General features: G+C 35.5%; 3 protein-coding genes across 3 annotated transcripts; 1 reads left to right on the forward strand and 2 right to left on the reverse strand.

Annotated features, from left to right (window-relative positions):
• Window positions 1-3,291: 3,291 nt before the first annotated feature.
• On the reverse strand, window positions 3,292-6,880 carry LOC147539838 (uncharacterized). Its single transcript, XM_086640704.1, has 9 exons — window positions 6,753-6,880; window positions 6,326-6,453; window positions 6,073-6,154; window positions 5,234-5,316; window positions 5,074-5,112; window positions 4,525-4,595; window positions 4,330-4,444; window positions 3,622-3,764; window positions 3,292-3,508 (listed from the first exon to the last, which is right to left on the reverse strand). Exons 1-8 carry the CDS (start codon window positions 6,799-6,801, stop codon window positions 3,696-3,698), a joined length of 636 nt encoding a protein of 211 aa, XP_086496830.1. The 5' UTR covers window positions 6,802-6,880; the 3' UTR covers window positions 3,292-3,508; window positions 3,622-3,695.
• A 63-nt stretch (window positions 6,881-6,943) lies between these two features.
• LOC147539839 (DnaJ/Hsp40 cysteine-rich domain superfamily protein) lies at window positions 6,944-9,236 on the forward strand. Its single transcript, XM_086640705.1, has 5 exons — window positions 6,944-7,129; window positions 7,232-7,332; window positions 7,519-7,597; window positions 8,398-8,494; window positions 8,942-9,236. The coding sequence occupies exons 1-5, from the start codon at window positions 7,075-7,077 to the stop codon at window positions 9,018-9,020; spliced, it is 411 nt and encodes a 136-aa protein (XP_086496831.1). The 5' UTR covers window positions 6,944-7,074; the 3' UTR covers window positions 9,021-9,236.
• Window positions 9,201-10,582, reverse strand: LOC147539840 (putative carboxylesterase 6). The gene has a single exon (XM_086640703.1). The coding sequence runs from the start codon at window positions 10,335-10,337 to the stop codon at window positions 9,411-9,413; it is 927 nt and encodes a 308-aa protein (XP_086496829.1). The 5' UTR covers window positions 10,338-10,582; the 3' UTR covers window positions 9,201-9,410.
• Window positions 10,583-11,375: the final 793 nt, after the last annotated feature.

The raw sequence follows: 11,375 nt of genomic DNA on the forward strand, positions 1-11,375 counted from the left end.
TTTTCATGGAACTTCTTAGGTTTTTGTTTGAATTTTGTCCCACGATGGTTTGTTGAACAAACCCTAAAAACCGTACACAACTCAATCAATGGATCTGGTCCTTGTGTGTGGGTTTCTTATGATAGTTATGTTCCATTGGAAGACAGGGTCGATACTATTTTAGATTAATTTGATCTTCCTTATGATGAAATACTTGTGTTTATCACTTCATACTTTGAAGACCAGATCAACAAGGTCATATAGTTGGACCTGATGATCCAGAAATGACAAAATCAATTGCTAGAATTGATAAAAGGGTAAGTAGATTAGAAAAATGAGGGGTTTTTGTATGATGTTACTATAATCATGTGGGTGATCATGCAATGATTGGTGCTTGTGATAAAAAGAAAAATAATATTTCTTGATGATTGAGCACCATAGGTCGATTCCGACTAATTGGGTTTAAACTTATTCTCCATTGCTTTCAATTAAACCTACACTACTTCTTCATCTGTTTAGCAATTACATGATGTAATCTATCTTTACAAACTTGAGCAACTTTTGATCCACCGTGACCACATAAACTGCAAAAAAGTCATATCTTGTTCAAATATGTTAATGGTGGAAAATTCTCTCTCTGGAAAGACTAACATGATGAAGAAGATTAGGTTTTCTATTTTTAATGTATTTGTTTGTGGTCCTTGTACTATCACTGTTTTAATATTTAAGGCTTTACAGAGTTGTCCCCATATTAAATCAAAGTCAATTAAGTCAAGCATAATTGACTTACATCGGGTCCGCAAATAGTTGTCCACATAAGAATTTTGGTTGTCCATGTATTGGTCACCTTCTTTTTTGTTTTGGGAAATCGACTACGATCACCTACGTTAAGTCATTACAAGACATTGATACGTCATGAAGATGCGATAAACACGATAACCGTCTAAGTTAAGCTAATAATGAAAGAGGCCTAAAATCCAACAACACAAAAGAAGTCTAAAGCGCGACAATCTGGATGCTATGAATCATGGGTGACACTTTTAAATCTTCCCGTTGTCCCCAACACTGTCCAGAATTGAGGATTATAAATCAAGGGGTAACTAATGGAATGTCATGAGCACGATATGTTCACAAAGTGGTTGTAATATGGGTAGATATCAAATCCGGCGTACCGCGAAGAGTGCCGACCCGCTTTGCTTCTTGTTGTCCTCGTCCTTTTATGACTATGAAGAAGAGGTGCTACTGTGAATTTTTTATAGAGTTGTATTGTGTTCTTCCTTCATAGTAAAATTATCTTGTAATTTTCGTTACCAAGTGCATCTTTGCGACTGCACCACATAATTTCTTGTGTGCATTGTATGGTTGTTGTCATCGTATCGTCAATATTTTGTGACCATCTACATTCTTCAACAAGGCAAAATCCCCCGAAATAGGAACGACAAGAGAAATATTATTTGCAAATCTTTCATTTCTTGTTGAAATACAGAACTTCATTCATATAACAAATACTATAAATTACAAGACTACAGAAATGAAGAAGCACAAAAAATAAATTCTTGGCCAGTACAATTTTTCACCTCAATGTTTGAAAATATCTATAGGACATTTTGTCATTAATAAACGATTTGTGATACTAATCTATATGTTTACCACCTTTGTAAACTACTTAACTACAACCCACTACAAATTTTCTTTTGGTGATTTCTGCTTTTCAATACGTGGATTCTAGACACCTTGCAAATTAAGGTGGATAAGATATGTCATGTTTCGGTAAAACCTCATTTGCGATTCCATTTTAATTACTAGTAATTACGAGGATGCAGGTAGACGTCTATCTTACAGTAGTTTCAAATGTTCTTTTTCGTTTGAATGTGCAGGAATTCAGATTATTTTTAATGAGGTTAATTGGAGTAACTCGCCAACAAAAATCAACAATGTGGCCACTTCAGAAAAGGAATGATTTCTGTTGGCGAGTGTTTTTTTTTTTACGAAAAGAAACTCAAGGTTGTGCTTTTTGTCGGTGACAAAGATCTTTGGTCATGGTTGACGAGGATAGTTTTTTTACTCCCAAATAGTTTTTGAGAATTTTAGGTCTTTCTGATATTTCTGTTTGGTACCAAGGTCCAATGGAGATGATTAAACTGATTGGGTGGTTAAGAAATGAAGTTTTGTTAAAGGGAAATGACATTGGTATCACTATTCATACATAAAAAGTTCGTGAACAAAACTCATTGGTGGAACATGAGCGTTTTCTATTTCATGTTTAACTTCATATATAATTTATATTTGTTTATGATCTTATTTCTTGAGTTTAAATTCTTGAGCGAACTATTTATTTTAGTTTGATTAAGATCACAACAATGGGAAATGGGGATATTGGAGTAAACTAAAAGGGTTAATTCATCTTTGCCCAAATTTCACAAGGACCTTATTTCTGAAGCCACCAATATTTTTCACATTATTATGCAATTATGTAACTATAGTCATTTATTCTCTTTGTTAACTATTCTTTAATTGGTTCTCTCCCCACTAAATAAGGGTGAGTTGGCAAAGAGATAAACCCTAGCCGCAAATATTTGTACGAATATTGCGAGAAAGGAGACTCAAACACACGACCTCATGAGTCAGGTGGAAGACTCGGGCTGCATGGTAATGACCCGGGCTGCAGCCCGGCTTAGCCCACCTGTAGCTCCGCCCCTGGCCGCAACTATCCGAAGAAAAATATTGATCTATATTTTTGCAATCGAACTACATACAACTTCATCTATAGTGTAAATTATGGCTGAAAGTCACCTTTGTACAAAGATTATTTGGTTATAAGGGAAGAATGGATAATTCCCTTTTAGATCATAAAGATGTATTTCATCAAAAAAAAAGATCATGAAGATGTATTCTCCCAAGGGTTTGCAATTTTGTTACTTGCCTTCCAAATTATGTTTCTATTTCTTTACTAGTTTGTATCTATTTATTTCAATTGTATCTTAATTCCGAATTCTACTATAAGGATATTTCTTCTTTATAATTCGGTCGTGACCTGATACCTAGTTGTTGAGGTAGCTGGCCAAGTACAAGTACTGAGTTAGGCCAACAAAAAGAGTATGCAAAACATTTACACATACAATGGGTGGAATGAGGTTTCAATTTTTCAATGGATGCTAAAATTTTCGGAGCATCGGAGCTCAAAATCCCTCCGACAGGAAGGGTTCAAACACGAAACACATATTTTAAGACCAAAATCTGAACTCTCGTAATTCGCTTTCTCCTCCATTTTCTGGTTTTATCGACACCGATCACCAAGAATGACAAGAAAAGTACAAAATTCATGTCACCCTCTTTCACCATACCTACACAATCATATAATTGTACAAATTGTGCGAAGTTTCTTATTCATTTGAAAACAATATTCGTAATTCATAGGATCTATTCGATAGTTCGTCGGTAAGAGGGATTAAAAGGAACATTATGTGGTCAAGAAACATGCGGCTCAATTCAGACTCAAGTTGTTGTTAGAGTCCATATTCGATATTTCCTGCAAAACCAACCAAGAGAAGCACTGAGGAATAAGGATGATTTACAATTAGGTTCCACACTGTTACTGTCATTTAATCCGACCTGCAGTATCAAATGAAGCATAACTTGTACCTTGTTGTTTTGTTTGTGTTCTATTTGAAGTAGCACCGACTTAAAGCTTGTAGAGTAAGCGCAAGTTCCAACGTTTACTTGGGCAAGCTTGTCTTTGAAGGACCAGCTCTTTCTACCATAACATCATAAAGTTGCTTTCCGTTCTGTTTATATTGCAAAAACCACAAAGTCGAATCATTTGGTAGGAGGAAGAATAAACAATCAAGACAAGCTATGAAGCTATTTTCGTTTTGGCCTGTATATTAAGACCAACTCGCTCGTTTGACTATGTATTTTGAGTCTTTGACCAATAGATTGTTCGGCCTTCCGACTAACATTTATGCTAGTGGGTTGTCACTTGTCAAGTCTCTTTCTCTTTCAGATTTACGCTTATGTTCTTTTTACTCTCTCACATTTGTTTTCTTAGAGATTAAAAAAGGAGATAGTGAGAGAGGGTCAGTGACCTCTATCTCATTGCTAATTGAGAGAGAGAAAGGCCGTTGGCCCTCCACCTCTTCCTTTTTTCCCTCTTTATCAAAACAATTGTGAGTAAAACACAAGAATAAAAGAGGCGACATAACGTGCCACTAACAGAATTGTTAGATAGGGGACAAAAAGTTGATTGCTCAATATGAGGCTAAACGAGGGAGTTGCACAATAACCGGCCAAATGAGAATTGACCCCCCAAAAAGGAAAACGATATTAAATTTTGGTTATTGTTTTACTTACAAAAATTACAGGAAAGAAGTGAATTTGTCCTTCGGGTTTTGTTTGTGTCTCCTTGAAGTACACCAAAATAGGAAAATTTGGCCACCAGAGCTCCCAATTGACGAATGAGGAGTATCTGCGGAGCAAAATTAGGCAAGTCGGCGGTTTCTGCTCAGAGTTAATAAGACTGTTTATGAGAGTATCCAGGATACTTACTTCCAACGGTTTTTGCCGCCAACAAAGACATTTTCACCTGATTCCTCAAGTTGCTCTCCTACTTTTACTTCCTAAAGATTTAAACATAACAAACAAAAAGTGAAGAACTCGACTGATGTTTAAAGCTCAAGGAGCGAAAGTCTGACTCGAGTCCATCCAGATGCATCACGAGTACAAAGAAAAAGAATAGAAATCTCGTCAAGAATAGAGCACAAAGTTCCATCCTACTTTGTGATTCTCGTTTGAAGTTTTATGGGACTTAGTCAATCTTTCTTTTGGCTTCAAAATGATTCACATGTCGTTAACGTTAACTCTAGTTCATGAACATATTAGAGTGGACTCATGCGTCGATTAGCTAGATGGTGAGAAGTGTTTACCTAGTAAGTTAATAATCGGTACCGCGATAAAACAACTTAAGCTTGAGAACATCCTCTTGGTTTTCAATTTTACCAAAAATTTATGTAAGCATCAAGCTTTAGCTACTTGCTTCAATTGGTTTAGAAAAATAAAAAAATCAAAACACCATTTAGGGGGTATGAGAGAACGAACCAGTGCTTCGTCATCAAACACGAATTTCACCCGAGTTGTCTGAAGCAAAGGGGCAAGGTAAATTAGTCAATACAGAAGACGAAAACAAAAATGCAGTACAATATACATATATCATATATGTATATGTATGTATATCTGGTTCTCGTAATCTCGTTATTACCTGGACCAATAACAGCAATCCAATGAGACCGACTGGAACAGCTGCAAATATGTTATCTGTATATGCTAATCCACCAGCTAAGCCTGATCTCAATAAGAATTGGCATTTTAAAAAAAAATATCAACACTTTATGAGAAACCGGAATCAGTTAGCTAGTTAACTGAACCACAACTCAAGATAACGATGCAGGAATACATATTTTAGTCTTATTAAAGTTACATATACATATTTATAGCCAATTCTAGTAAAAAATACTATAGAACTCGATGCACCGGCACAGTTGAAGTCAGTTAATGGGCAGTTAAAAATAGCAAAGCCAATCTGACTCTTAGAGAAGACCAAGTATAAAACTATGTTTTTGACAACCATCCATAAATAAAATGTCAGAACCCAAGCCTCAAAGGTTATATCCACATTGTCAGACACTCATGACCAAGCCAAATGGATACAGGGTTATGGTACTTGCAAAGGCTCCACGATCCCACTCAAATGGCCTCAACATTGGCTTAGACACGATTCGTCCTACCCATGAGACTACAGAGTGACCCCGTGGACCCCCTAGATGCTATATTTTGTCCTCATATAGCCACCACCCACGTGGTGCGAAGTTTTGCTCTACATCTGAAGGCCTCGACACTTACTAAGCTTGAGGTCTCACCTATAGCCTAGGCCCGGTAGAAGTTAGCTCTCCCAAGCGATGTAGTCAACAAAATAAATGGCATGCCAAAAGGAAAATACTGAATGAATCGTATCCATGAACTAAAAAATCAGCTATTTTAATGAGTTTATTTTTTTAGTTTTAAACAGACATTTTATCAAACACATGATCTGATACTTACCCAGAAAAGCAACTGGTAATCTGAAATCTGGGTCAGGAACAATTGTCTCTCTTTTTAGAGATTTCTTTCGTCCAATCCCAAACTGCAAGAGATATAATTCAACAAAAACAATCAACCCCATGTTTAAAATCTCACTAATCAACTCAAAAACTCATCTGAAACAATTAAAAATCAAACTAAAACATAATAATCAATCAAAACTATCAATGGAACCAGAACCCAACAACAATGAAAATACAAAGATCTCACATACCATTGATTTGATAACCAAACTACCTCTAGATTTGGGAGTAACCTCTCTTCTTAAAAAGCTTTCACCAGAGATAAATTTGGTAAATAACAAGCAATGGGGTTCTCTTCCACATCTTCTCACTTCTCTCTCTGTTCCAAAATAACAAAAAAAAAAATCAGCTTCAACAATATTATCTTCTCAAATTTACAAACCCCATCTCTACTTTCCTCTCAAGGACATTATAAACTCAGTGAAATTCATTAAAACTCAATTGAACATGTAACAATTTTTCAAAAAGATTGATTTTTATTGAAAATTGAAAGAAACTGATAAATGGGTTGCCTACAAAAAAGAGTTATTTTTTTTTTCAGATTATCAGCTAAATTGGAGATAATTTTCAACAACCCATGAAGCTAAGAAGAAATTGAATATGAAAATAAAATCTTACTTGGAGGAGAGAGAAGAAGATGAGAAGTTGATAACAGAGAAGATGCCATTTTTTTTTCTTCACTTAGAAAATTTGTGGTGATTTCAGTTCTCAGTTCTTTTCCCGGGTTGAATTTGGGAATGACTTTACTTTTTTACCATAATACCCTCAACTTTTGTGGTGGTTTTATCTTATCTGTTCTTTCACCTTCTTTAAAGCTTCCCACCACCCAAACTAAGAACTTCAATAAATTCGAATTTCTCTCTCTCTCTCTCTCGAAGTAATCGATTTTGGAAGATTCATAAAGAATTTTTGAAAGAAACCCAGAATTTAATTTCCAAAAATGGCTAATACTTTATGCTTCACGCATGTAAATTCTTTCAAATCTTCAAAACCAGGTATTTCCCTCATTTTATTCCTTCAAATTCTCTCTAATACCATAATTGGTTCTTTTTGTTTGAATTTAATGGTTGTTTCTGCATCTTTTGAATCTATGTTAGGGTTTTTAATTGGAGGTTCTAATGCTCAGAAGGTAATTCGGATAGATACTGACATTTTTCGAAGCTCTCAAATTGCTAAACCTCACTCAGTTGTAGTCAAGGTTAGGGTTTCATCTTTGTTTTTTCACTTATATTTCTATACTTCCTTTTCATGTTTATGCTGAATTTTAATGGGTTTATTCCTGTTTACTTGTTTTCCTGTATTTAGCTTCCATTAATGCAAGAGTTCAACTTGTAATTAGGTTTTTTTGCTTAAAAGATTTACCTTATGGGTTTGGTTCTTGCAGGCCACAGATACTGAGAATCCGACTCCGACTCCGAAACCGAAAGTATCTAGTATAGTCTGTGCAAGTTGTGAGGGAAATGGTAAGTAATTATGTACATTATAATACGATATTTCATCTAAAAGATTCAAGAATATGAAGTTCTTATCTACAAGAATAACGAAAAACTCTATCTTCAATTTTATCTAAGTGAATTATGAGCAAACATCTAATTTACTTTGATGGAGTTATAATTTTTAGTTCATTTATGGTAGACACAACCTACATTAGAAGTGATACGAATTTTGATTCAAGATATCTAGGAGTGAAATAGAATTATGAGGAAAAGGCATGAAAATGTACGTTTGAGTAATAAACAAGCAGTTGATAGAAAGTTTTTTTGCGCCAACAAATGGTACCTCAGTTAGTAAGTGTATCTACTCCGCAATGCGGAGGTCCAAGGTTCGATTCCATAGAACTGCAATGGATATAAATAAAGTAGTTTATGTAGGCTTTAGGCCTTTTAATTCGCCAGGCTTTAGGCCATTTAATCCGTTAGGCTTTAGGCCAGTAGTAATTTGGCAGTTATGGTGCTTATCACATGGTATCGATGTATCAATGCCTTTGTAATGACCATTGTAGTCAATATTAAAAAAAAAAAAACTTTGTATCTTTTTTGGGTTAAAACTAAATACTTGTTTGTCGATATATAATTAAAACTTCTATCTTAAGCTAGGGTTGAAGGTTTTAGGAGTGTCAGAGAGTCGTGCTAAAATGGATAATTACTTTCATCGCCGTGTTTTGGATGGTCGTCTCCTCATTGTGTAGTTTTAATTGAACACTGGGATTTATCGGGTTTTTCTTATCAATGACTGTTTTCTATCTTTTTGTTCTAATGATCAGGGGCGGTGGTGTGCTCTCAATGCAAAGGAGATGGGGTGAACTCCGTCGATCACTTCAATGGACGGTTTAAAGCGGGTGCAATATGTTGGCTTTGCAGGTGAACCATACACACACACGCACACGGGAAAATGGGTGTAAACTCCCTACGCCAAATTTTTTTTTTATCAAAAAGGATCCAATAACTTTTTTTAGGCTTCAAGTTTCTCGTAAGTTTTGCATGGGTTTGCAGAGGTTTGAGCAACTAAGGTTTACAACATTATTGTACTTGGTTTAAAAAGGGTTTGCAAAGATTTGTCAGCATGTCTTTTTAACCAAGACCAAAACAAAATTTGGTCTTCACCCTAATTTCCTATATATTTATCACAACGTGAAAACGGGAGACCTAAGTCCTAAGATGAACTTGGGCATTATGTAATTCCTGTCCTGAAAAATACATTGTTCCTATAACTCTAGACTAGCTACTTCTTTACCAAAATGTCAAGAATCGATATCAACTCTTAAATAATAGTGGATGTGATTGTTTTTTGAAATTATATGTTTTCAGAGGTAAAAGGGATATATTATGTGGAAGTTGCAATGGAGCTGGTTTCACAGGTGGATTCATGAGCACATTTGATGAGTAAAAAGCATATATACAAATTGGGTTTGCCGAGTAAGTTGCGGATGGCATTTAACATTCCAAAAGTAGGTCCTATTTATTTCGAATTTTGCAGTTTATCTGAAATGTTACTTCATTGAGTACTCTGTTTATGATCTTTCATCGAATTCTGATATTTCTCGTGTTATTCTAATGTGATACTAAGTTGGAGTAGAATATAATGGATTCATATTTCTGTTCAGTTCATTACATACTTATAAATTAGTTAGAGAGAGTGAAAGACAGAGATAGAGAGATAGACGGAGACAGAAAGCGAGAGAGAGAACACAGGACCCAGAACAGATACTAACACGAACACACTGATCGACTTAGCCCGGAGATATAGAGATATATTGCTTACCGATGAAACCGTTTTTCACGAGTGATTCATGAAATCGCTCATCTGGCCTTGGAGCAGACGAGTCGACTCAGAGTCAGGATGAAATACATGATACACATGTGTTTCATTTTCAGCTTCAACCAGCTTCACTTCCACCCCTTTCTTCTTCAAATACTCTGCATACATAACTCCTCGCTCTCTCAAGAAATCTAAACCAGCCACGTAAACTACCACAGCCGGAATTTTTTTCCATTCGTCTTCTGACATCTCTATCATCTCAAAATTACACGCATAATGATCTCGTGTTGATCCTTCTGGCAAACTCAATCGCCAATACATATCGTTCATCTCTACCTCTCTTTCAGCTCCATCACCCATTTCTTGGTCTGTTCTCTTATCACTCCCGAAGTACGGGTGAATCAATAATAACCCTTTGATCTGAACTCGAAACCCTTGATCTTTTAATGATTTAACTCCTACATGATGAGCAATATTTCCTCCTGCACTATCTCCTGAAAGAAAAACTCGACCGAGATCAGCTCGTTTTAGCCAAGAATCAGAGTCACCCTTTCTGCTAATCCATTTAAGTGAACTAAAACAATCTTCATAAGCTATAGGTAGTTTGTTTTCCGGTGCTAGACGATAGTCAATCGAAACAACAATACACTGACATTGAACAGAGTAATCACCTAAGAAGTGATGGTAACCTAACCAAGTAGTAGAGCCAATACAGAACCCACCTCCATGGAAATAAACCAGAATAGGAAGCAAACTTCTGGAATCTTTTGTTTCGGGAAGGAAAATTCTTGCAGAAATCGGTTTTAATGGATCGATAATGACATCTTTTGATCTGTATCCGTTCCTTAATTCTGTTGAGGCGACAACAATGGGAGGTGTAAATCGTTTTACTTTTCCGTCCGACAAGACTTGAAGAAACACAGGTGCTTCTACGTCGATCGACATTTTGTTGATTGCCTTTAGAAAAGGATAATGATGAAATTTGAACTTAATTTGATGAATCGGGTAGATGGAACTTGGGCTATTTAAATAGGTATTATCAGCACGAAAAAAAAGCCGACTAGGGTTTTCAGGTTGTTCATGTAAAGGTCCTTGTATTTGTTCTAAATTGAAGATTTGATTAGTTTTCTACTACCATTGAAAGGTTACAATTTCTTGAAAGTTGGTTTTTTGTTGAGATTTCTTGAAAGTTGGTTAGAAATACTTCTTTCATGTTGTGCTTTATAGGTAATAAGAATATTGATGCAGCTATTAAAAGTTAACCACATTGAAAGGTTCTTGTGTTTGTTCTAAAAGAAAAAGTTCAAAATTTTTGTGTGAATTGTTAATTGAGAGCATCTCCAATGGGATAGTCTGAGAGCATATGTGACACTCAAACTCTAACACTTGAAGTGCCACATATGATTTTTTTGAGTTTTCGTTTAAAAACTTTCTCCAACACTTTGATAGACATTAAAAAGAAGTACTTCATCCTCAAAGAAAATTTAAGGTGGATGCAATTATTATAAAGAGTCTCAATAGAGATAAGTTTTCTAAGCGCCACCTACTTTGATACATTGGTACATCTAATTCATTAGCAAGGAACCTCTTTATATATGCCTCTTGATGAGTTACATAATCATAGAGAGCCACACAATAATGGTGATTGAATACAAAGTAAGGTGGTAACTTATGGTGGTGAGAGTTACAAAGCGTGGTGGTCATCCACCATAAATCAAATATTTATAACATTCCGACTAGATGTCCACCACATCAGAAATTGTCTCATTAAAACCTTATTAGGAAAACCCAATGGGACATAGCCATAGTAAAATAAAAAGAGTACAAATTCTTTGTTCATGTACATCTTCGACGAACAGATAATCTGCCTCATAAAAACCTTGTTAGCAAAAATCATGTGGGAAAAATCTTAACGAAGGAAAAAGAGTATAGTGTGAAAATACAGTGTACAGTGTCTTCATAAACTTGCCCCCTCATGAAGGT

Source organism: Eschscholzia californica, unplaced genomic scaffold, assembly GCF_041429995.1.
Source record: "Eschscholzia californica isolate CP2 unplaced genomic scaffold, dmEscCali1.0.p SCAF_5, whole genome shotgun sequence".
Classification (NCBI taxonomy): Eukaryota; Viridiplantae; Streptophyta; class Magnoliopsida; order Ranunculales; family Papaveraceae; genus Eschscholzia; species Eschscholzia californica.

Bases quoted from the DNA above. Each gene is read 5' to 3' on its own strand.
- LOC147539838 (XM_086640704.1), bottom strand. From the start codon at position 6,801: ATGGCATCTTCTCTGTTATCAACTTCTCATCTTCTTCTCTCTCCTCCA. The intron at 6,454-6,752 runs GTAAGATTTTAT...ATTTTGGAACAG, and splicing joins TCTTCTTCTCTCTCCTCCAA to AGAGAGAAGTGAGAAGATGT. The intron at 5,113-5,233 runs GTAATAACGAGA...CCTTTGCTTCAG, and splicing joins GATTGCTGTTATTGGTCCAG to ACAACTCGGGTGAAATTCGT.
- LOC147539840 (XM_086640703.1), bottom strand. From the start codon at position 10,337: ATGTCGATCGACGTAGAAGCACCTGTGTTTCTTCAAGTCTTGTCGGAC.
- LOC147539839 (XM_086640705.1), top strand. From the start codon at position 7,075: ATGGCTAATACTTTATGCTTCACGCATGTAAATTCTTTCAAATCTTCA. The intron at 7,130-7,231 runs GTATTTCCCTCA...AATCTATGTTAG, and splicing joins TTTCAAATCTTCAAAACCAG to GGTTTTTAATTGGAGGTTCT. The intron at 8,495-8,941 runs GTGAACCATACA...ATATGTTTTCAG, and splicing joins GCAATATGTTGGCTTTGCAG to AGGTAAAAGGGATATATTAT.